This window comes from Alternaria viburni, assembly GCF_023758015.1.
Source record: "Alternaria viburni strain BMP 2772 chromosome Unknown scaffold_17, whole genome shotgun sequence".
Lineage (NCBI taxonomy): Eukaryota > Fungi > Ascomycota > Dothideomycetes > Pleosporales > Pleosporaceae > Alternaria > Alternaria viburni.
Window position 1 is genome coordinate 641,764 of NW_026055786.1, and position 21,599 is coordinate 663,362.

Consider the following 21,599-nt stretch of genomic DNA (forward strand, 5'->3'; position numbering starts at 1 on the left):
CGCCCACGGCATTATAGCGGGCCGCTTGCGCCTCCCGCACGTGATTGGCTGCGCAGATTTGGCGCTACTTTTGAAAAAATGTAGCTCTGCGAACTTCAAAGCTGCACCCATCGCATCTACCGCGACATACCGTACCCACAGCCACTTCAACGCGCACAGTCAACGCGCATATAGTGGAACAGAGCACCCAGAGGTACTTGGGCTGATATTTGTACTCTGCCATCTCAAGACTAACCTCGCGCAGTAGCTTTCGCATTCCATAACCTGCTCGAACTATCCCGACAACTTTTAGCAATGGCTTTCACTCCCAGGTACGACTTCCGCAAGCCTCGAAATCCTATCGCAATATGAGCAATGCGCGACCCGCGGCATGTTGAGCAAGATTTGATTGCAGATACTACAAATCACGACGTCTGCTCGCTCAGCATGCGCGCTGCACATCACGGAGAAGCTTGTTCTTTCTGAGCTGTTTTCAAAACGATTGAGGAACTACGAGCTTCTCCGTACTCATATACGAACACATATCTGCAGCGCAGTTCTAACTTCTCACAGAGGCGGTCGTGGCGGCGGCGGACGTGGTGGATTTGGTGGTGACCGTGGCGGTCGCGGTGGCTTCACCCCCAGGGGTGGCCGTGGTGGCTTCGGCGGAGGTCGCGGCGGCGGTGACCGTGGCGGCCGTGGTGGTGCTCCTCGTGGTCGCGGAGCCCCAAGAGGCCGTGGTGCGCCCCGAGGAGGTGCCCGTGGAGGTGCCCGTGGAGGAGCCAAGGTCATTGTTGAGCCGTAAGTCCCGCCAGCTCAAAAGCGCGCAAGACAGCTACTAACCACTTCTCTAGCCATCGTCACGCCGGTGTCTTCGTCGCTCGCGGAAAGGAGGATCTCCTCGTTACCAAGAACTTGACCCCCGGCGAGTCCGTTTACGGCGAGAAGCGCATCAGCGTTGGTGCCAGCACCGCGCCCAAGGACGGCGAGACCGAAGCCCCCTCCAGCACAGAGTACCGTGTCTGGAACCCCTTCCGCTCCAAGTTGGCCGCCGGTATCTTGGGTGGTGTCGACAACATCTACATGGGCCCTGGCTCCAAGGTTCTGTACCTCGGTGCCGCTTCCGGAACATCAGTCTCCCACGTTGCTGATATCGTTGGACCTGAGGGAACCGTCTTCGCTGTTGAGTTCTCGCACCGCTCCGGTCGTGATCTGATCAACATGGCTACCCACCGCACCAACGTCATCCCCATCGTTGAGGATGGTATGTACTTCGCGTTCCATCTTTCTGACATTCGCTAACAATTCGCAGCCCGTCACCCTCTCAAGTACCGCATGCTCGTCGGCATGGTCGACTGCATTTTCGCCGACGTTGCCCAGCCCGATCAAGCCCGTATCGTCGGTCTCAACGCCGGACTCTTCCTCAAGGTTGGAGGTGGTATCGTCATCTCCATCAAGGCCAACTGTATCGACTCCACCGCTGCCCCCGAGGCCGTCTTCGCACAGGAAGTCAACAAGCTACGAGAGATGGGCATCAAGCCCAAGGAGCAGCTCACCCTTGAGCCCTTCGAGCGTGACCACGCCATGGTTGTCGGTGTTTACCAGCGTTCGCAATAGACGGAATGTTGAGCTACAATGGGCTGACGGCGCTTTTCTGATTTCAAACGATTGCATGCATGTGGTCATATACCTGTACTTTGACGGAACTCGGTGTTCACAGGCGTCAGGAGGGATTTGGTTGTCGTGTTTTGATAAAAGATCTATGGATGCGATTTTTACGTTCACTCAGGTGTAATGTGGTGACATGATTGATTCTATCCATCGTCTCTGATCTCTTGCTTTCCGTTCCCCGGCTCCCCGTCTTTCAAAAGTTTGCGCATTTTGTTTGAAGTCGCCCCTTCCTCAACCGAATCCACAGGCAGGGATATTCCACCTACCATCCCCTGGCCCTAGCGTCGATGGCGAGGGCAAAGAGCATGCCACAGACCTACGAAGAGTTAGAATTGTCGATACAGGCTCTACCACAAGGACTTACCGGTAGCAGAAAGAAGGAAGACCAGACCAGTAGGTGGCCTTTCGGGATTGCAAATCGTATCGCCGCACATATTGACAGAAATACCGGTACGTAGATGCAACCGAGTATGTATTGGAGCCCGGTGACGGCGTCGTTGTCGAGTTTGTATTTCCTGGAGATCGCGTCTACGTGCACAATGACGATGTTTGTAAGGAGAAATAGACTGATCTGAAATGTGTTAGAGCGGATACGGATTTTATCTTCAGCGTACGTACCGGAATGAGCACTAGCCACGCCAACACCGCTGGGAACTTGTTCTCGCTGGTCATGTTGAAGAAGGCATCCATCGCGAACCAGACGTAAACCATGAGGCCACACATAAACTTGAGAACGTCTTCAGCGACCATGGCGTGGACGCACTGGGGGTCGGCGGCTGTAGAGGTAACCATGTTGCAGACGTATTCTTGGTGGTGGTTTGTGTAGAGTTGATGGGGTGTGTGTATGCAAATAAATTATTTATGGGTGAGTGCGTTGCCCAGTTCTGGTTCAGATGGGAAGGTACCGATCTTCTGCCACGTGGGCTCGTTACCAACCTTGGAAGCGGTATCGTTGGACTGAGGAAGTAGCTACCCTCTCATCACTCACTTTCATCTCCTCGAATGTTTCAACAGATCGGGAAGGGGCGGCTGCACTAGAAATGTTATCATGGGGGTGGCTCTGCTTCATCATCATGCCGCGTCTCATGCACGGAAAACACTGAACACCCCAGAGTCTACATCTACGCCGGATTTTTACATCTACCTTGTATCTAGTTTGGCCTATTATAGTGCAGTCTACACATCTGCTCAGGTTCATACTTGTGTGAGGTGGCCGTACGCTCAAGATGCTGAGCTTCCCTTCACTCGACATATGATTAGCCAAAGTGGCCCCAGATTTCACGAGAATGTGATAGTATCAAGTATTGGTAACATCATATCACTTTTCCTGCGAACTACTTTTGATCATCGTACTCAAAAGGTCTGGTTTATGGTTGAGTTGTACTCTAGTCGTACTACATTTGGAACATAAATTGTCTTCCCTTAACAACTGTACAACATAACACAATGTGAGTCTTTGGCCTAGAAATTTGAGTAAGGGTAAGACCCGCAAAAATGAGATCCTCGTAACGATTTCCGATTTCAAGATCTCGTGCAGCACACGTCGTGGCGATAAACGATGTGTTGAGGCGTGACGTCAGAGCAACGTACTTAAACAAACAACACCTACGCGAAGTTCACACCCCGCGAACACGTCTCCATACCGAACAATACCAACTACACATTTCAAGACCCTCAAGATGGCAGGCCAAGCACCAGCTCCTGCGCTATACAAGAACATCATCATTTCAGGTGGTGCACGAGGCATCGGCCGAGCATTGACTCGGATGATGCTCGAAGCTGGCCACCACGCCTACATCTTCGACATCGATGAGAAAGAGCTCGAGCACACCACCAAGGTCCACCTCAAGCAGTACTACGCCGACGGTAGGCTGGGTTCGGCGATCTGCGACCTTCGTGACGTGGAGGACATCCGTGCCAAAGTCAAAGAGGCAGCCAAGTTCTTCAACGACCGCATTGATGTGTTGATCAACAACGGCGGTATTGCATCTCCACAGTGGAAAGATGGCAAGACCATGGAGGACCTCTCGACCATTGATGAGTGGAAAGCGTACATCGACACCAACCTTACTGGTCCCTTCGCCATGTCTCAAGCTTGTATCCCCTACATGAAAGCCCGAGCATCTGATGTTGAACACGGCGCACACATCCAGAACGCCAACAACTCCAGTCCTGCAGGGCCATGCATCATCCACATCGGGTCCTTCCGTGCGCATCAGTCTGATCCGAACCAGGAGGGCTATGCTTCAAGCAAGTCAGGTCAGCTTGGTTTGATGCACTCCATGGCAATCAGCCTGGGTAGCCTGGGCATTCGAGTCAACCTTATCGCCCCCGGACGCATCAAGGTCGCACACGAGAGCAAGGAAGGCGATGAGAATGGAGCTGACTGGGCAGGCCAGATCAGTGAGAAGGACGTCTCTGATCACCCGACCAACAGGGCTGGAAGGCCGAAGGACATTGCTGATGCCGCGCTGTACCTCATCGAGGCGGGTTTCGTCACTGGTCAGGACATTACTGTTGATGGTGGAGCGCTCCGGAAGAAGAATGCCTAGAATAGGTCAAACGATGAGTGTGTGCGGAGAGCGAAAATCCAACATGAGAAACAAAAGCAGTAGTGTAGTTCATGTGAAAAATGATACCCGATGATACCAGTGTTCCAGTCAAGTCGAAGTGATGAACCAAAACTGAGAGTGTCGCGGAACAAGTCCGCTCGGATTTAGTTCGCACGGGCCTCTACTTCGCCTAAATCTAGCCTTGATCGTTGACGCATCGCGAAAAGTGACGCGCATCATTTCGACTCGTTGCACGCGCTCTCTCACCCTGATGCTTGCAGGGTTGTACATAGTTGCTTCTCGTGTCATTCCTTCCCTTCGTCAAGTTGGCTTCCATAATTAGCGCCAGGGAGCGAGCTACGACCATCACGACTAATGTCCGATTCTTCGCATTGCGCCCACGATACGGTCGGCCCATAGCGCATACGAACTTCGCTGCCTTTACTCTCCGCTCCAGAGCTACTCCTCGGTTTCGCCCATCCATTCGAACGTTTTCGAAGATCTACCGCTTACCCCTCGATCCTCAACCAGTTGCATCTAAACACACGAAAAGCGGCAAGGCGAATCACCTAGCAGAAGCGAAGGTACTCACACGTCTGATATATCAACCCCCCAAAGCTCCAATCGGATCAGCCTCATGCTCCCTTACGCAACCGCCGAACCTTGAACTCTCCGAGCCCAAGAACAAACATACAAAGCCTCCTGCGGAGTTCAATAGAACCGAGTTCTTGAGAAGAAAAGACATGTCGTGCAGCGTTGAGGTCGTCACAACGCCTACAGCTGATACGCCGGGAACGACGCTGGTTCTGCGGACGGCAAGCAAGCACTATGTTTTCGGCAACCTGGCAGAGGGCACCCAGCGGGCGATGGTGCAGCAGGGCACACGTCTGCTGAAGGCGCAAGATTTCTTCATGACAGGCAGGACAGAGTGGAAGAATATGGGTGGATTGATTGGCATGATGCTCACATTGGCCGACTCGACCACCAGCTCTTACACCACCGCCATGGATACCTTTCGTCTGGCTCAAGAGCGGGGAAAGAAAGGCGAAGCACCCGCGAAGCCGCACTTCGACATATATGGGCCACCGAATCTGAAACATACACTGGCAACGTGTCGGAGGTTCATATTCAGGAAGGGCATACCCATCAATGCGACCGAGTACGTGAAGCAGTCACCCGAGAAGGACGGCAATGGCGCTATAGTCCCGACGTGGGAGGACGACAATATCAAAGTTTGGGCTCTCTCAGTAGCGCCTGTCAACTCTGAAGTCGATGCGCAAGCGGAGGCTGATTTGGAGGCGCGGCGACGGTATTTCGATGAACACGAGAATACATTTGACGGACTCCAGGCTCCCGAAAATGAGAGCCCGGAAGACCGCGAGTTGAGGTACGACCGGATACGGACAGCGACCATCAAGTACATGTTCGATTCGAATTGGAAGATGGATACACTGGCAGAACGCCACATTTCTGAGGTACAAGTGCCTGCTCAAATATTCATTCGTAACCCCGATACACACGGCTTCTCGGCCTACCAAGGGCCGATGCCAGGGGGCAAAGAGCCTCTTCCTGACATTAAAGTCTGGACCAGGACGCCGTGGCCTGGCGCTATGATTCTGGCGCTACCACCGACTAGGCCAGCACCAGAGTGTGTTTCGTACATCGTGCGGTCGCATTCAGCTCGTGGTCAATTCGACGTCGCACGCGCGAAAGCGCTAGGTGTCAAACCAGGACCGGATTTCGGAAAGCTTACCAATGGCATATCGGTACCGAACGCGGACGGCGAGATGATTACCCCAGATCAGGTCATGGGCGCTGATAGGCCCGGTCAGGGTATCGCCATCTTGGACATCCCCTCAGTTGAATACATTGAAAGCACTCTTCAACGAGAAGAGCTTAGCTCTCCAGAGGTTATGACTGGCATTCGAGCTATCGTTTGGATGCTTGGTCCAGGCGTCGCAGGTCACCCAGATCTACTCAATTTCATGAACAAGATTCACAACGTAGAACACGTAATATCCTCTCTAGATACTGCGCCGAATCGCATCGCGCACGACTCGGTAGCAGGACAAGCTACGCGACTTGGGCAGATTGATCCGTCAAGATATCGCACACCCGTTTTCGATAACACTACTGTACCGCAAACAAGTATATACAGGACTGGCATGTCGACAGCACCGCCGTTGCCCTCCGGAGCCATCCGCGCTGACCGAGGCTTTGGCTTTAATCTCATGCCACAGTTTGCCACAAAGAAAAACACTATATCTAGTCTCTTCGTACCCGATGAAGTGGCACTTACAACGCCGCCTGAGGTTCTCGAATTGGCTCAAAAGGCTCAAGCGGAGGTCAAAAGCAAAAGCAGAGAGATGCAGATATGGAGTAAGCTACTAGCGCGTCGTGACACCGAGGTAACGACACTCGGAACAGGTTCTGCCCTTCCGTCCAAGTACCGTAACGTATCTTCCACATTGGTGCGTGTTCCTGGCATCGGCAACTACCTCTTAGATTGCGGGGAGAACACATTGGGTCAGCTTTCAAGAGTCTTTTCCCACGAAGAGCTCGTCGATATCTTCAAGAACCTGCGTATGATCTGGATCAGTCACTTGCATGCCGATCACCACCTAGGCACAGCATCAGTAATTCGTGCTTGGTACCAAGTAGCACACAATGCTGTTCCAAACCCCCAGCCCCTGGACCCTTCCGCGAGCAACATAGATCCTAGCGCATACGGTCTTGCTGTCGTATCCCACAGTGGTATGCTCCAATGGCTTAACGAATACTCAGCCATCGAGGACTTTGGCTACAGTCGAATTCTTCCTCTTCAGATCACTCCCAACGAATACCAGAATGGCTCGAGGTTGTCTATACTGAATTCGTTCGGAAAGACACTATCTGAGAACGCGGCCATACCGAAAAAACAGTATGAGAAACTGTTTGGTTTCAACGAAATACAAGCTTCCAGAGTAGCGCATTGCCACGGTGCCATGGCTGTTTCGATTACATTCCCACGTGATCCAGCAGACCTCGAACAAATCAAGCCACTCAAGGTCAGCTACTCAGGCGATTGCAGACCAAGCGGCCACTTCGCCAAGATCGGAGCAGACACCACAGTCCTCATCCACGAAGCAACTTTCGACGATGAACTACAGGGCGACGCGAAGGCCAAGAAACACTCCACCACCTCCGAAGCACTTGGTATCGGCGCGGCGATGAACGCGAAATCAGTAGTCCTCACGCATTTCAGCCAGCGCTACCAGAAAATCCCCGTCCTTCAAACCGTCACGGATGGCGAGGAAGCAGACCCACTACTCAACCCCCAAGAAGTCGCCGAAGACGTGTCCATGGAAGATAACGACGCGGAAGTCGACCCCACAACCGAAAACGCAGACAACATGGACATGCACCCCTCCATCCCCTCTTCCACCGCCGCCCCCGCTCCCGGTCCCGCAAAACCCATACCCTCTCTCCCCAAGGAAACTTCATCCTCGCTCCAAGAAAACGCCCGCGTCATCAAGGTGCGCAACAAGGATATGAAGGTCGCCATTGCATTCGACTACATGCGCGTGAAGATTGGCGAGATATGCGAGATGGAGAACTTTAATGATGCGTTGAATGAGTTGCTGGTTAAGGATGAGGATACGGATGCGGCGTTGGAGCCGGCTGCGAATGGGAAGGGGAATGGGAAGAGGGCGAGTGAGGATGATGGGGAGGGGAAGGGGGGGAAAGGGAAGAAGGCGAAGAAGGGGAAGGAGAAGAGTAAGAGGAATAACTGAGATGCTTTGCATGCGGTGTGGTGGGTGAATGAGGATTACGACATTGATGTACATTATTGTAGAAGGAACGGTGCCTGCTGTGTATGCATAGATTAGATCGAAAGGATCGTCACCTGAATATCCACATGGTATTTCAGTGTCATCATATCGATGTGTTGTATTTAACTCGGGTTTTCCGCCTGCCTAGCCATGAGAGTGCGGAGCATAGTGCTCATGAGCTTGCCGTGTCTACCCTTGAATGCGGCGCCGATATCGCCAAACGCCGTTATACACCGGGTATCATTCGCAGTAGCCCAAACCAACCAATACGAAAAGGAAAAAACTCTGGGACAGGTCATCTGATCTCCTAACCGGGAACATAGTAAAGTTTTTGGTTAGCCGAAGTCATGCTACGCCTGGCCGCGGTGTCGCAAGTGTCGAGATGCTTCTAAGAAGTGTTGTTTTCTTCAGCCGCTGGGCTTATCGTCGTCGTTATCCCAGGAAGGATCCGTGCTCGCGAGTATCATCTTGAAGACATTGCCAGTGGACGGCTCCGTATCGACAATGTCCATAGGAACAGTATAATGCTGTAAATTGTCGTTGTCGAGATATTCGAGGCGCTGTTTCCCAAGCGCGTCATTCCCGAAGCGGATGAATTGAATACCGACATGCTGCAACTTGCCAGCCTTCCACAGATTCTTAGTCAGGTTCTTGATGTGATCTTGTATGGTGGTAACGGAGTATGAACCTGGCGACCATACGCCGTCTGTGAGAATGTAGATGTTGACTGAGGGCTTTTCCTCTACTCGTGGGGCAAAGGAGAATCGCTTGCTTGCCGCGCTCTGTTGCTGGTTTTGGTAGTAGGGTGGAAGGATATTACTGAGTGCGATACCCATTTGGCTTTGACCGTATGGTTTCACCATCTCAAACTTCCTAATGAGACTTTTTCGATCCTTGCTACGACCTTTGCGCTCGGGACTGTTGGCAAAATGTAACTCAATACCATCTGGTGTCAGACTTTTGACTAGGTACGCCAGAGCTGCGAAGACGTTTTGAACTTCTTTCCAACATGGTCGCATGGATTGAGAGTCATCAACAAGAAAGATCTGTAAAACTTTCGTGAGTAAGCTTGTCACAATCTTGTCAAGCGTAATGAAATACCTGGTCTCGCCCGCCCAGTCTTTTAAATGATTCCCCGCCTGGCAAAATAGTACGTGGCCACGTTTTCTTCTTGGTTATGTATGCCAAAATCTCCGTGATAGAGGCTTTAGGACGGGCTGAGGAGCCGACAGGTGCACGATACCGTGGAACAGGACCGGATATAGGAGCTAGTGAAGTCCATTGCGACTCATGTTTAGTATCGGGAGCTAGGCTGTAGGGATCATGGATTGGTAGTTTTGCCCTTTCAACACTCGAAGTCCTAGAAAGTGGAAAAGAAAAATGCGGCTCGATCGCTAAGCGTCTACCTGAAGGACGAGGTGATCGAAGAACTTGCACATCGTTGCCAGAGTGCAGAGATAACTCGTTTATATCTAAGCCCAGCCCAGCCGCCTGGTTTGGGGGTGAAGTGATAGGCATGGAATATTCGTTATAGTCGTGTGGTGAATGTCTATGCCTGGCTGACTCGGGCGCGAGCGCAAATGGTGTCGCTAAGTCTATAGCTTGTGTGAGATCGTCGTAAACTGTCCGCGCATCTGGCCTTCTGGCCGGATCTTGCACCATCATTCTGCTGACAATGAGAAGAACTGAGCCAACAACATTGTCCATGGCTGTTCGGAATCGTTGGTTTACCTCCTTGTGCATGTTTCCTACAACCGAGAGGACTTTCGTGGTATCGTGAAAACAGCCGCTATAGCCCGTGTTCATGATATTCGGAATGGCGTCGGCAGCTTGAACGCGCTGATGATGGTAGTCATCCAATCCTCTTTGGCCTAATACAGACCATACCGAGGCTTCACTAATCACACATGCCAAGGCCCAAACATCCTTAGCCGGACCAACTTGCTTGATGCTTTGTTGCCTGGACCTGTCTGTCTCGCCACGAAAGTATTCAGGCGCACCTTAGGAGTGTGTCAGGTCGGGTCATGTCCGAACTCTGGTAGTAACTTACTGTACATCTTCGTACCGCGCACATCGCGAATTTGCGTCGGGTCCGACTCATCAGCCACCACGAATCCAGCGAGACCAAGATCTGCAAGTTTGAAAGAGACACTGTATGGACTGTCCCCGTCCTGATCCGATACGAGAATTTTGTCCGGTTTGATGTCGTTATGTAGCCTTCGAAGGTCAGTTTGAAGTAAGAAGAGAGGAAACCCATGCTTATGAACTTACCCCACTTTGTATGAGTAAGGATTATGTGGATCGGGAAGGCGGTGTATACAAGCTATTGGCTTGATGAACTGTATGAAGTTTTTCCAGAATTCCAGAATGTCGACCTTGGTCGTTGGCGGCTCGGTTCGTTTGAAGAACTCAGTGAGTGTACCCCCACCAACATATTCGCGCAATATAATACAGCTTTCTCCCTGTCTCCACGAACCATAGAAGCGAGCCATGTATTGCATCGCATCTCGGCCGCTCGGGTAGCTCAGTAGTGTCCTGTAAGCCTCTACCTCGTTGTTGTGCAACTTGGCATAGTCCGATGGGCTCGATTTGAGGATGAAGAAGTTGGTGGGTGGGATGTTGAGTTCGTCCTAAACGCAACCAAGTCAGCTGCTTGCTGAAAATCTGTAGACTTACGCGCGCGCACGCAATTAACATACTGTGATGAGATGGTTGTACTCCTCGAATAGCTCAACCTTGGAGATAGTCGCGTCCGCCCCTTCTCTCAGGGGTACTCTATGCTTCAAGGGCACGACCATGTTTTCATGTAGCCATGTATCGTGCAGTTGGTGAGAATCGAGCCGTCTGGGGCAAAACTTCCACTGCGCTTTGTAGAACTCTTCGAATATGTGCTGGATAGCGTCCGGCCATGCGTCACAGGTCAGGAAAGGTAGCCCGGCATCTGCCATGTGATCGCGTCGTATGAACGTAGATAGATAGATACCCATGTCTATCGAAAGTAGGACTGAAAATACAGCTAAATGACTGGTTTGGACGGCGTCCTCGTAGCTGGGGTCGCTCTCCACGTATAACAGGAGCCTTCGTGCTCTTTCCGTAGTAAACCAGGATCGGAGGCTATTCACTGACACAATCGGTCGGGTAACCAGTGGTTGGGACTCAACTACAGCGGACGCTGTGCAATCGTCTAAGTGTTCGAAGAAACCTCGAAGTTCGGAACTCGTTGTTTTGACGGACTCCAGAGATCTTCTTTTGGTCGGTTGTACTAAAGAAAGGCCTTTCTTGGGGGCATCAGAACACACGCCTTTCAATGACTGAGCAGAAGGAGGATCATCCATCGCTGAATTGCTTTGCGTGATCCAATCTTCGATATTAAGAATCATGCCACTCGGGAGAGCTGACTGTAAGTTGATCACGGTGAGACTGTTCTTGCTCTCATGACTTGAGCTCGTAGGAAGCTCAAGTAATCGAGACGAAGTCGATGGAGTGCTCTTTTCTGTTGTGCAGCAAATTGATCGATGAGAATCGAACTCGTTGTTGTCGAAATCCCTCACAGCCGCAGGCAAAGATCGTAAGGCGAACGCATGCATGCATGAGCCAATGTGATCCAAGAAAGTTCTGCCTGACCAATGCGATATATCCGTGCTTGTTCGTTCTGTCGCGGTATCTGCTTCCCCGGGTTCTTGCTTTTTGGTTTCCCATTCGACTTCGCGCATGGAACACACGGGGCATACATTGAACTCTGGCGCGCTGTACATCTTGGAAATCGAGGGAAGATCGATGGAGTAATCCTCAGTAGTAACTTGTGCATGCGCGCGTCGTATGTGGTCATGTAGATCGGTCTCATCTCGGAAGTCAGTACGGGGCCGACAAAGGGGACAGCTCCAGCCTCGGAATGACTGATGATCATTGACTACGTGGTCTTTCCATGCCTGAAACTCGTTGAACATCGGATTTTCCTGTATACACTCGCTCAGATAGCAGGTGTAGGGTTGTATATCATTTGAGAGATGTTTCCTGAGCATGTTAGTCATCCTAGTCTTAGTGGCAATTGGTAGGATGTGTAACCTCCACTGGTCTTCTGAAATTTTGCATGTCGATAGGTTCGATCGGCAGTATGGGCATACTAGGGGCTTTGCGTCATCTCCCGACTCGGGGGCTGGTGGATAGTCCGACTGACGAGCAATGATGGTTGGTGAGCCGGCCATCTGAAGTTTTACAGCAGCAGTTTCGGCCAGCTGTTCAGGCAAGAGTCTAGACATTTGGTCAGAAATGATGGCAGACCCCCAAAGGTTAGAGACTTGCATTGTATCATCCTTTATCTTTTGCAGCCCTAAATTTGGCCGCTAGATCTTGTTAGTCTGTACTAACTGGAAACGAGACAAGCGGATCGAGAAAGGTGAACCCTACGACGTGTCTGCTTGTACTTGGAGAACTTTTAAACTTACTTCTCTCTTCTGAGCGTATACGAACCTGTTGTGCCTCTTGATGTTCGCCTTCAATAATATCAGTTGTTCATGCGATACATCGCCCACTACGGCCCAGCTCTTCGGAACGGCCAGTTCTTGGTAAGAAGTCCTCCTCATCAAGGCCTCGTTCGACCTTGTCGCTATACGCGGAATTTTTGCCGAGCTTAGCACGAACTTCAAGTGCTCGGTGAGCTCGAGGTAAAGGCTTCCATCTGCCTGTTCCTCCAAAGCACGATCAGCCGCCGTGAACCGCGACGGAACGCCACCTACATCGTGTCCAATCGCGATACCCAAATCTATCAAGGCCGCAAGTATATCTCCGACGCTCTTTTTAGCTTCTTGTAAACCGATGGGCGTCTCGTGTCCGTCGCTTGTATTCGTTCGCGTTGGTATCGCATTCGAGTCGGAGGCGGCGGCTGGCGGCTGGCTACCCGTTCGCTGAGTTTCGGCCACTTCTTTACACTTTCGTAGCCATGCTATTAGTATGCTTAGAGTGCTTATGACTACCTTCTGAGCCTCTGAATCATGGTACAGATGGAGCTCCAGCGAATTCGGCTCCTCGGCGCTTGCGCCGACCCAGGCACCCCAAAGATTGAAGTCAGCCAGCCGGTTCTCCGCCCAGTGCTTTTCAGTCAACGCTGGAACCTCAGCGCAAGTTCGGAATTCCTGCTGGCATTCTTGAGTGACCGCTCGTATTGTAGCAGTATCGTATACTGTGTGCAATGGCATTTCAGTTGCCATAACAACCAAGTTCACAATTGGCCTGTGAAGGGCGGTGGGAGGGGGGTATTTCACATGGAGCGGCTAGAAAGGAAGGTGTTCACTACCAGAGATTCTGTCTCCGCTGTAGAAATCACCGGAAAAATTCCAAGGTTTGTCGCTTTGTTGCTCTTAAGTAGAGGTTAATAGCTTCCGAGGCTGAGGCTGCAGCGAGAGAAAGCGGGGCAACCTGCTGCCCAGCTGAGAGTCAAAATGCCGCATCATGTTATTTGCGCGCATTGGCACGGTAAACTTCTCGAGCAGATCAGCTTCACACACATACGACTGTCCACACACCAATGCCTGCATCCTTCCGCACGTTCGTTGATGGATACCTAGGCAGCGATGATCTCGGCGACAGGGACGGACGGATCCACTCTATGGGTCCAGGTGCTGAAGCGGCGCTGTCCTACAGAACTTACACCGGCGAAGCTGATCTACGACGAGCCAGAGACAAGGTATTGTCTCGCGTAGGCAGTCTAATCCTGAAGTTGAGACGAAGAGTGAGTGAGCTCCGGTCGAGACAGCAATTTGAGGGCTAACGAAGCGTTGGTTGGGTTAGCCCGAACGACCCTCCCGTACAGCCTCTGGTGTTGCCACATCTTCACAGTTCCCTCCAGAAATAGATGCCTCGGCTAGCATTGAGGGGAGAGAGCTACGTAAATACTCACCATTTCTGACCCAGTCATTGTATGAGGTGTTCCGCTCGAAAAACTATCTACCGTGTCATTGCCCGGATCGAAAGAATTTATCTGGTCTCTATGAAGATCATATCTGCACCCTGAGGCTTGACGATAGGTGGGAAGTGCCTGGCAACGAAACCCATTCGTTCTTTGGTTCGGCCGTTGCGAAGAATCTGGCATCAGGCAACAATTGGATTCAGATTCGGATAGAGTTGCCTAAGTACCGCTCTCCAGTTGTACCAACCAGGCAAAATTGCTAACTAAGATATCAGTATTGACACCAGAGTAAGGGCCAGTGATAGCATCAACTATAACAACAGCCACACTCCTATGATGTGCCCATCGGAACAAGCGGAAGAGCGTTTAGTAGACGTTTGTAAATTCTTCGAAGCAGATTGGGACTATCCGGACTGCGAAATCCCACTACGAATAGAGAAGAACCGGGTTGATCCAGCTACCTTCATGCGATGCCCTGTTCCAGTTGATACGTATCTCGAGCACTGTGCTCCAATCCCGCTGCTACAACTATTGGAAGACAACAGCTTGTCTTCGAGGAGCAAACTTTCTCTTGCCTTTACACTGTCAAAGTCATTCTGGCAATACTACGACTCTGAGTGGATGAAGATCAAGTGGGACTTGGAAACAATCAAGATCCTAAGGCAGACGAAGGGTACGACATCAGGTGTGGATTCAGAGTGTCGTATGCCGTTTCTCGAACTGAAACCCTCGAACTCTGCCTTGATATATTGTGAAAAAGAGACACAGATGAAAAGGGAGGGTAATCCACTGGGGGAGCTGCATCCGTACCCCTACATCCTGGCCCTCGGCATACTACTTGTTCAGATGTGTTTGAAGATTACGCCCAGCAACATCTTGGTGCCTCCCAGCAATACAGGAAACAACAGAATTTACATGCATTACCGGAAGGAAATGGAAATGGAACAAACATCTTGGCCAATGCTCGATCTCCACGACGAGTATAGGAAGATGTATCGAGAGATAGTCAGACACTGCCTGCCACCGAAACGGGACGGATGGACAAGCCCTCTGTTTTCCCCCGAGCTTGACGCAGAAGGCCGACGTGAACTGCTTATGAAGCATGTTGTCGGCCCGTTACACGGACTTCTCAGCTACGCTAATGGCCTTACTTCAGACGCGACTAACGGCATTACAAGTCAGAAAAATCACAAACCAGACGTGACGAACATGATCCAGAGATCCCAAAGGTATGCTACAAGGAACCCAATAGTCAATATTATGCTAAGTCTGTCACAGTGAGAGAGCAGGGGAGTGGATAGAGTGTCTTCGGTGGTCACGGCTCCTTTCCCACGTTTCCGACTCACTTTCAAAACCAGATTCGCCGTTCAAAAGACCTAGAATTGCAATCATTGATACCGGATACGATCCAAAAGCAAGAGGTTTAAGTCATCGAATGAGAAAAATCAGAGGTCGCAACCATTGGAAAGACTTTTGGGAAGACGAGCAGGACCCCTGTGATCACGATGGTCATGGTACATCGATGTTGTCGCTCATGTGCGATGCTGCGCCTTTTGCTGAAATCTTTGTCGCTCGGATAGCCAGAACAAGTCGCGACCTGTCTGAGAATCCAGCAACAACTAGCGAAAATCTTGCTAAAGTGAGTGACAGAACCGAAAGATTAGCGTCTTGTTACTAATAATTCTCCCTGCTCAGGCTATACACTGGGCTGTGAATAAACAAAGAGTCGACGTCGTATCAATGTCATTAGGGTGGGAAAAGGAGCCGTATTCGAGGGAAAGACACCCGGTCATCAGTAATGCTATATTGGAAGCACTCAACAGCCAAGACCAAAAGGTACTATTCTTCGCAGCGACATCGAATGATGGCAGCAGGAGTCACGAATTCTTCCCCGCCAAACACGAGCATGTTTTCTCTATTCGAGCGACCGATGCCAACGGATACCATCAGGGACCTAATGCGGCCTTGCCGGAGAGTGGCGAAGTAGTCTTTGGAACGTTGGGGATCGAAGTGCCCACTGCGAGTACTGGCAATACGGCCCGGATAGTACTAAGAAACGGCGCCTCGCCAGCCACGGCTATCGCTGCTGGACTCGCTACTCTGGTCATTGGATACACGACAATCAATAAGCCATGTGGAGTTTGGGATGACATACGGACCCATCATGGCTTCCAAAAGTTTCTTTACAATGTCACTAACACATCCGAGTCACGGAAACGCTTCTTCACACTGGAAGACTTTTACATGGAGAAACATTGGCCAAATCTGAACCATCACTTGGGTATTGCTTCTTGGAGGTAGAATTTACATGTTGAGGTCTAGATGCTCTACACATTCGACACGACCAGGACGAGGGCGGATGACGACCAGGATCCCAGCAAAGACTGCCAACAAATTGACTACGTGGCAGATCATACGCACGAGAAGGCTCACGTATGCATGAGAAACGGTCGAATCACAGCTGCTCCTGCTAATCAGGCTGAAGGAAGGCCAAGGCAATCTTACTCAGCCGTCTTGCTCAGCCCACTCCGTTGAATACACGTCTTACTGACCTTCAAGCACAATACTCGCACAGTTCAACGCACGATCTTTACGAGGCCTTAATCATTCTAGAAGCTTCACTAATTCGCAGCAATCATATGATTACACCGAGATGCCATCTCACCAAGAAGACAAGTTGTTCTACATTCGAGCCCCTAGCCTCGACCACCTCCGCAATGGTCCCATCAAAATCGGCAACATCATCACCGATATATTTCTTCCTCAAGACCCCATTGCGCACTTCGAGCCTCTTGCGAATATCATCGATGGTGCAAGCTTGAGCGAAGGCACACGGGAGCGGGGCGATCATGGCTCTGTAGGGCTGAACGTATCTGCCAAGCTCTATGCAGCGTTTGGCAGTCAAGCGAAAGGGAAGCGCAGCGCGGATACTAGAACGGTGTATGACTTCGACAACGTTGACACTTTGATGCTGGAGAGAAATCCACGGGCTGCGGAAATGACTGCGCTACGCGACGAAGATCCTGAAGTACACGATGCACTCAAGAGAGCACCTGTTTACGTAATCACTGGCCTGAAAATTGCAAGAGGTCTGAAATATTCTACCATACACTCCAAAGAAAGCGAGGTTGGTCTGGGCGCACAAGGCAACGTAACTAAAGAGGTTGCGGTTCGAGCCAACTTGGACAAAAACGCCGGTACAGATGGCACCGGGTCGTATACTGTGCTGGGTGATGTCATTATAGCCTATCGGCTGCATATCTTCAAGAAAGAGGGTTGGAGATGGAGAGGCGAAGCCGCGTTGGAGACCAGGACATATTGGCCCGGCAATGCAGGATTCTTGAGCAGAGAAGATGCCAAACCGGAAGTTGAGGTGGAGACTGAATCGCTGTCGGCGCAAGATCTGAAGTACTTTGTTGAAGACGAAGGATATGGTGAGATCGAAAACATTGATGTGAAAGACGCTGAGGAAGAGTGGTCGATGATGTGTGTCGAGGATTAGTTTCATTGTTAGTTTCTGGGCTTTTGGTGTTGAGCTGTCTCTTTGTGTTAATCGCAGTGCACACTAAAATGATATAATCTCATTGCAACGCTACTTTCGCGCGGATGGTCATAATCACCGCGTCTTTCTTTCGTGTCGCAAAGATGCGGGTTCGCACATGCTGAGAAGCGGAGGCTGCCCGCCATGACGGAGCTGCCTAAGTACCCCGCTAAGAGTCACTGCCCCACCAAAATTTTGATGCTGTTTAAACTTTGGCTCGTGAACTGCGCACATATTGTCAGCCACTTTAATGCCTCCAAGGATAAAGCACTCCTTAAACTGATCCCATAAGCAAGGCGCAATGTCGAAACCAAAAGACCTACGCAGTCTCATCGACCTCACCAAAACCACACAAGCACTTCTCACGCACTACCAATCCTCTCTCGCGCCCACCAAAGATGCCGCTTCTACTACGTCCGAAACGGAGATAGCAGATCCTCTCGATGTTGTCAGAGCCTCGACTAAGCTCCTCAAATCGCACACGACGACGCTCTCACTCCTCCTCATCAACCCGCCCCTCACACCCTCCGCGATAATAGCGAAAATCGGCGATGTGACCTCAGGTCCACTGAACAGTATGGTGACCGCGGCTTCGTATATACCACGAGAGGGTCAGAAGGGCGATATCGGAGACATAATGCGCACCGAAGTCAAAGCGCAGGTACGGAGATTGCTAGGGACCTGGGGAGAAGTTCTCGCCATGATCCTGAAGATGGCAGAGAAAAGACAAAGCGCGAAAGACAAAGACACCGGTCCCTCTGAGAGCGAGAAGCAGGAAGTCTTGTCCTCGACTGGTGTACTATGGGACGTATGCGACGCGCTGTTGAAGCTATGCGAAGACGGCGTTGTAGGACTAGTAGTCAAGAAAGCGCAAGAGTACCGCGCAGTCCTGCTCGATGCGATTGAGGAGCTGAAAGAATGGGGCGAGGATGTGGAGGACGAAGACGACGACGAAGCAGAAGGCAGCGACGACGAAGACGAGATCTTTGGCGCATCGAACAAGATTGGCAAGGATGACAAGGAGCTGAAGGAACTGCTGGATACTAGCGTCAAGAAGCTGAAGATGATTGGTATGCTGTACCAGGCCTTGATCAAGAGGAGGTTGAAGACGTATCCTGCATCGTCCACGCTCGAACCGACTGCGTCAACGAACGGCACGGCATTGCCACCATGCAAGAAGCTAGATGCGCTCGTGAATACTCTCAAGACGATACCTGAGACGGTCGACGACATCGCGGGCGCGTTCTACGATCTCGACGACGACGAAGCGAAACAAACTTTGGATAAATGCTGTGGTCAGGCAAACAGCGCAATCGAGCTGATCAGGCAGAGCTGGGCTGGAGAAGACGATGAGTTCACAGTGTGGTCTGGTAAATGGGCAACCGCACTCGAAGCTGCGTAAACAAAAGAACATAGCCCGAGACCATTTCAACATCACCAACCACTCGCGCACAGCATTAGACATGCAGCGATTCAAATGAACGATACGGTATCAATTGCGATATACAAGCGATTGTCGCATTACAAATTTCTAAACAACCAACGCGCCCTTCGTATCACCCCTCCAGATATTTGACATCTACAATCCGAAGACAGCAGCCATACCCATGGCAACAACACCGTAGCTAGCAAGCTTGCCAGCGGCGGCGTTCTCAGTCTGCTCAGCGACGCCAGAGCTGGTGGGCGACATGGAGCCGCTCATGGTGGGGGATCCGCTCATCATGCTGGACATCATTGAGCCGGTCATCGAAGCGCCAGATGAGGGAACGGCAGTGGGGATGTCGGAGAGGGTTACACCGGCGGCGGCGCAGAGGGAGGAGACAGCGGGGGCAAGGCCTAGTAGTCGCGTTAGATATGGACGAAGATGATAGGTATGTAGGGTATGCAAAACGTACTGGAAATCTCGTCCTGCTCGCATCGCTCGGGTGCGCAAGTGAGGAGCGAGTTCTCAATGGCAGAGCGGCCGCTGGTGCACTGGCAGTTTGTGTCTGTCACACCGCAGTTGGAGCTGGGAAGGGCAGCGACGAAGCAGGGGATCTGTTGATTGGTGTGTTAGTTGGTGATGCTAGATGCGATGTGCCCATATCGCGATCGCGATCGTCTTGATGTGGAGATGTGGGCTCCGAAGTCCGATCCGATCGGGGACAGGAGAGGAAGGGCAACATACAGCGCACTGGGGGATACCACTCAAATCCTGAGCACCAACGAAAGCGAGCGAAGCCGCGACGGCGAGGACGGTAGCCTGGAAACGCATCTTGATTATATGGGATAATATGTATTGGTGATGGTATTCGATATGTGAAAGATGGACTGGAGTGAGGGAATGTCGAAGTGAGATGGAACAGGGTTGAGCGAGAAAAACGATGGGACGGAGAGGGGGTCTATGTACTGATTTCGATTCTAGTTAACCAATACCTTGGTCCAAGCCTGCTCCCTAACGCAGCAATAGACTCGTGGAGATTAACATTGGAGTTACCCGGTGATCGTCCCCAGGGATTGCCGCGGTTTGTCGCAGAGCCTTGGTATGCAGTTGACTATCTTCCCCAGTACCCCTCCCTGGGCGCTGTTGGTCTCCTTGATCTACTGCGCCTTCAATCGCACCTAGGTATTCTAGAGGGGTGTATCTCGTCGAGTTACGGGCGACGGATGCGCAGCGAGAGCTTCGCATAGGTGTGTAATGTGCCTCGGAAGGAGGGTTAGGTTGCAGTTAGAGTTTGGGATGGCGCCGAACTTGCGGTCCTTTAGCGTTAGCTAAGCGGCGTGCTGGCACAGCTGTGGAGATGGATGGTGGGAGGCGGCCTTGCTTTTCTTTGCTCTGCGCAATGCGACGGTGCGATTTCTTGTCGCCGGCCCAATCAGGCGGCCTGCGGAGCTGTGTCAGGGCTGTTTTGGCAGGCCCTGCGCATGGCAATCCAGACCTTTTTGTCTTGGTTGTGTAGGGATGCTGTACCCGATAGAACACCACAACGGCTTTTGCTGACTTCTCCTCTTTTTGCTCTCTCATATCACGCTTGCTGACAGCCTTGTTAAATTGCTTTTCTGTTTGCACAGCGAACGCTTTGGGGGACATGCGTTCTTCGTGCGGCACCGGATACCGACCCTGCGTTAGACGAAAGTATGTCCCCTTGGCGTGCGGATGGGGAAGATGCCGTCGACGGTTCCAATGGCACGGTGGCGTAGTGCACCGCTACGGTAGACTGGACTTTGGACGTGGAGCTTCCATCATCGAACGCTTAGTCTTTTGGAGTAACATCTTGCGCTCCGCTACTTAAGATTGTGTGCACATCATCGAATGTCGACAAGATTGCTCGGAATTTGATGCCACTATACCGCTACCAAGAGCGCCGGGTTGTGTTGCTGACGTCCTGGTTCCGACAAAGGAAGGCGACGCGTGAAAATGGGTCGCAAGATGCAGGTACGCGATAAGCGGCATGCAGGCCTTAGATCACTGTCCCCACCAGCATCCCTTTTCTCCTTCCACAGCACTTCGATCTCTCTGCCATAGCACTATCGCTCACAATCCCATTGTTATCTTTTGCCCTCTTCTAAGTATCGACGATCGATCAAACCTCGTCTCGAGCCGAGAGTTCGTGGTTTATCTTCCATCGCGACGATCCCAGGTTCTCGAATCAGCGCACGGCCCTTCTCGCGGCATCTGAAACACAGGGCTCGTGAGTCGCTCGCCTATGCACATGGGCAATGTCGTCTCATATTCCTTTTGCATGGTGACGAAATCATGCTTTTCTGCATGTAAAGGTGTCAACGCCGTTGACGCTGCATGCATTCGGCAGCGATGAAACCGGAAACGCGGCACGGTACATAATCAGTCCAAACAACGCGCGCGGGGGTTTCAGACATATTGCGACCGTTGTCCCACGTCCAACAGTCGCCGCTGGCTGCTGAGGTCTAACAGTGATGATGCGATTGGTTTCGAATCAGTGCTGGCGGAGTGAACTCTGTGCATATGATCTGTTGTATGAGGCAATTGATTGTATTCAACACCACGAATTGGTTGACGCGAGTCTGGCAGCACGAGCTGAACCGTGAGCCTATGAAAAGGCTGTAGTGACTAGCAGTACATGAAGACTCCGATAAACATGCAATCCTCCCGAACCTGACTCTTACTGAATGTACTCAAA

At 51.4% G+C, this 21,599-nt stretch overlaps 9 protein-coding genes across 9 annotated transcripts; 5 read left to right on the forward strand and 4 right to left on the reverse strand.

Moving 5' to 3' along the window:
• Window positions 1-294: 294 nt before the first annotated feature.
• On the forward strand, window positions 295-1,596 carry NOP1 (Small subunit processome complex component; the record flags this gene model as incomplete). Its single annotated transcript, XM_049356704.1, has 4 exons — window positions 295-311; window positions 553-780; window positions 834-1,243; window positions 1,292-1,596. 4 exons carry the CDS (start codon window positions 295-297, stop codon window positions 1,594-1,596), a joined length of 960 nt encoding a protein of 319 aa, XP_049209051.1.
• Window positions 1,597-2,010: 414 nt separating this feature from the next.
• J4E79_007843 (uncharacterized protein) lies at window positions 2,011-2,442 on the reverse strand (the record flags this gene model as incomplete). Its single annotated transcript, XM_049356705.1, has 3 exons — window positions 2,011-2,052; window positions 2,099-2,221; window positions 2,269-2,442. 3 exons carry the CDS (start codon window positions 2,440-2,442, stop codon window positions 2,011-2,013), a joined length of 339 nt encoding a protein of 112 aa, XP_049209052.1.
• Window positions 2,443-3,329: 887 nt separating this feature from the next.
• J4E79_007844 (uncharacterized protein) lies at window positions 3,330-4,202 on the forward strand (the record flags this gene model as incomplete). Its single annotated transcript, XM_049356706.1, has 1 exon — window positions 3,330-4,202. One exon carries the CDS (start codon window positions 3,330-3,332, stop codon window positions 4,200-4,202), a length of 873 nt encoding a protein of 290 aa, XP_049209053.1.
• A 743-nt stretch (window positions 4,203-4,945) lies between these two features.
• On the forward strand, window positions 4,946-7,975 carry J4E79_007845 (uncharacterized protein; the record flags this gene model as incomplete). The annotated part of the gene is made up of 2 exons (XM_049356707.1): window positions 4,946-6,581; window positions 6,630-7,975. 2 exons carry the CDS (start codon window positions 4,946-4,948, stop codon window positions 7,973-7,975), a joined length of 2,982 nt encoding a protein of 993 aa, XP_049209054.1.
• Window positions 7,976-8,421: 446 nt separating this feature from the next.
• J4E79_007846 (uncharacterized protein) lies at window positions 8,422-9,025 on the reverse strand (the record flags this gene model as incomplete). Its single annotated transcript, XM_049356708.1, is given in 2 exon segments — window positions 8,422-8,993; window positions 9,013-9,025. The coding sequence occupies 2 exon segments, from the start codon at window positions 9,023-9,025 to the stop codon at window positions 8,422-8,424; spliced, it is 585 nt and encodes a 194-aa protein (XP_049209055.1).
• Window positions 9,026-12,417: 3,392 nt separating this feature from the next.
• Window positions 12,418-13,221, reverse strand: J4E79_007847 (uncharacterized protein; the record flags this gene model as incomplete). Its single annotated transcript, XM_049356709.1, has 1 exon — window positions 12,418-13,221. The coding sequence occupies one exon, from the start codon at window positions 13,219-13,221 to the stop codon at window positions 12,418-12,420; it is 804 nt and encodes a 267-aa protein (XP_049209056.1).
• Window positions 13,222-16,572: 3,351 nt separating this feature from the next.
• J4E79_007848 (uncharacterized protein) lies at window positions 16,573-17,421 on the forward strand (the record flags this gene model as incomplete). The annotated part of the gene is made up of 1 exon (XM_049356710.1): window positions 16,573-17,421. The coding sequence occupies one exon, from the start codon at window positions 16,573-16,575 to the stop codon at window positions 17,419-17,421; it is 849 nt and encodes a 282-aa protein (XP_049209057.1).
• A 340-nt stretch (window positions 17,422-17,761) lies between these two features.
• J4E79_007849 (uncharacterized protein) lies at window positions 17,762-18,862 on the forward strand (the record flags this gene model as incomplete). Its single annotated transcript, XM_049356711.1, has 1 exon — window positions 17,762-18,862. The coding sequence occupies one exon, from the start codon at window positions 17,762-17,764 to the stop codon at window positions 18,860-18,862; it is 1,101 nt and encodes a 366-aa protein (XP_049209058.1).
• A 177-nt stretch (window positions 18,863-19,039) lies between these two features.
• Window positions 19,040-19,714, reverse strand: J4E79_007850 (uncharacterized protein; the record flags this gene model as incomplete). Its single annotated transcript, XM_049356712.1, has 3 exons — window positions 19,040-19,296; window positions 19,356-19,497; window positions 19,628-19,714. The coding sequence occupies 3 exons, from the start codon at window positions 19,712-19,714 to the stop codon at window positions 19,040-19,042; spliced, it is 486 nt and encodes a 161-aa protein (XP_049209059.1).
• Between the last annotated feature and the right edge of the window lie 1,885 nt (window positions 19,715-21,599).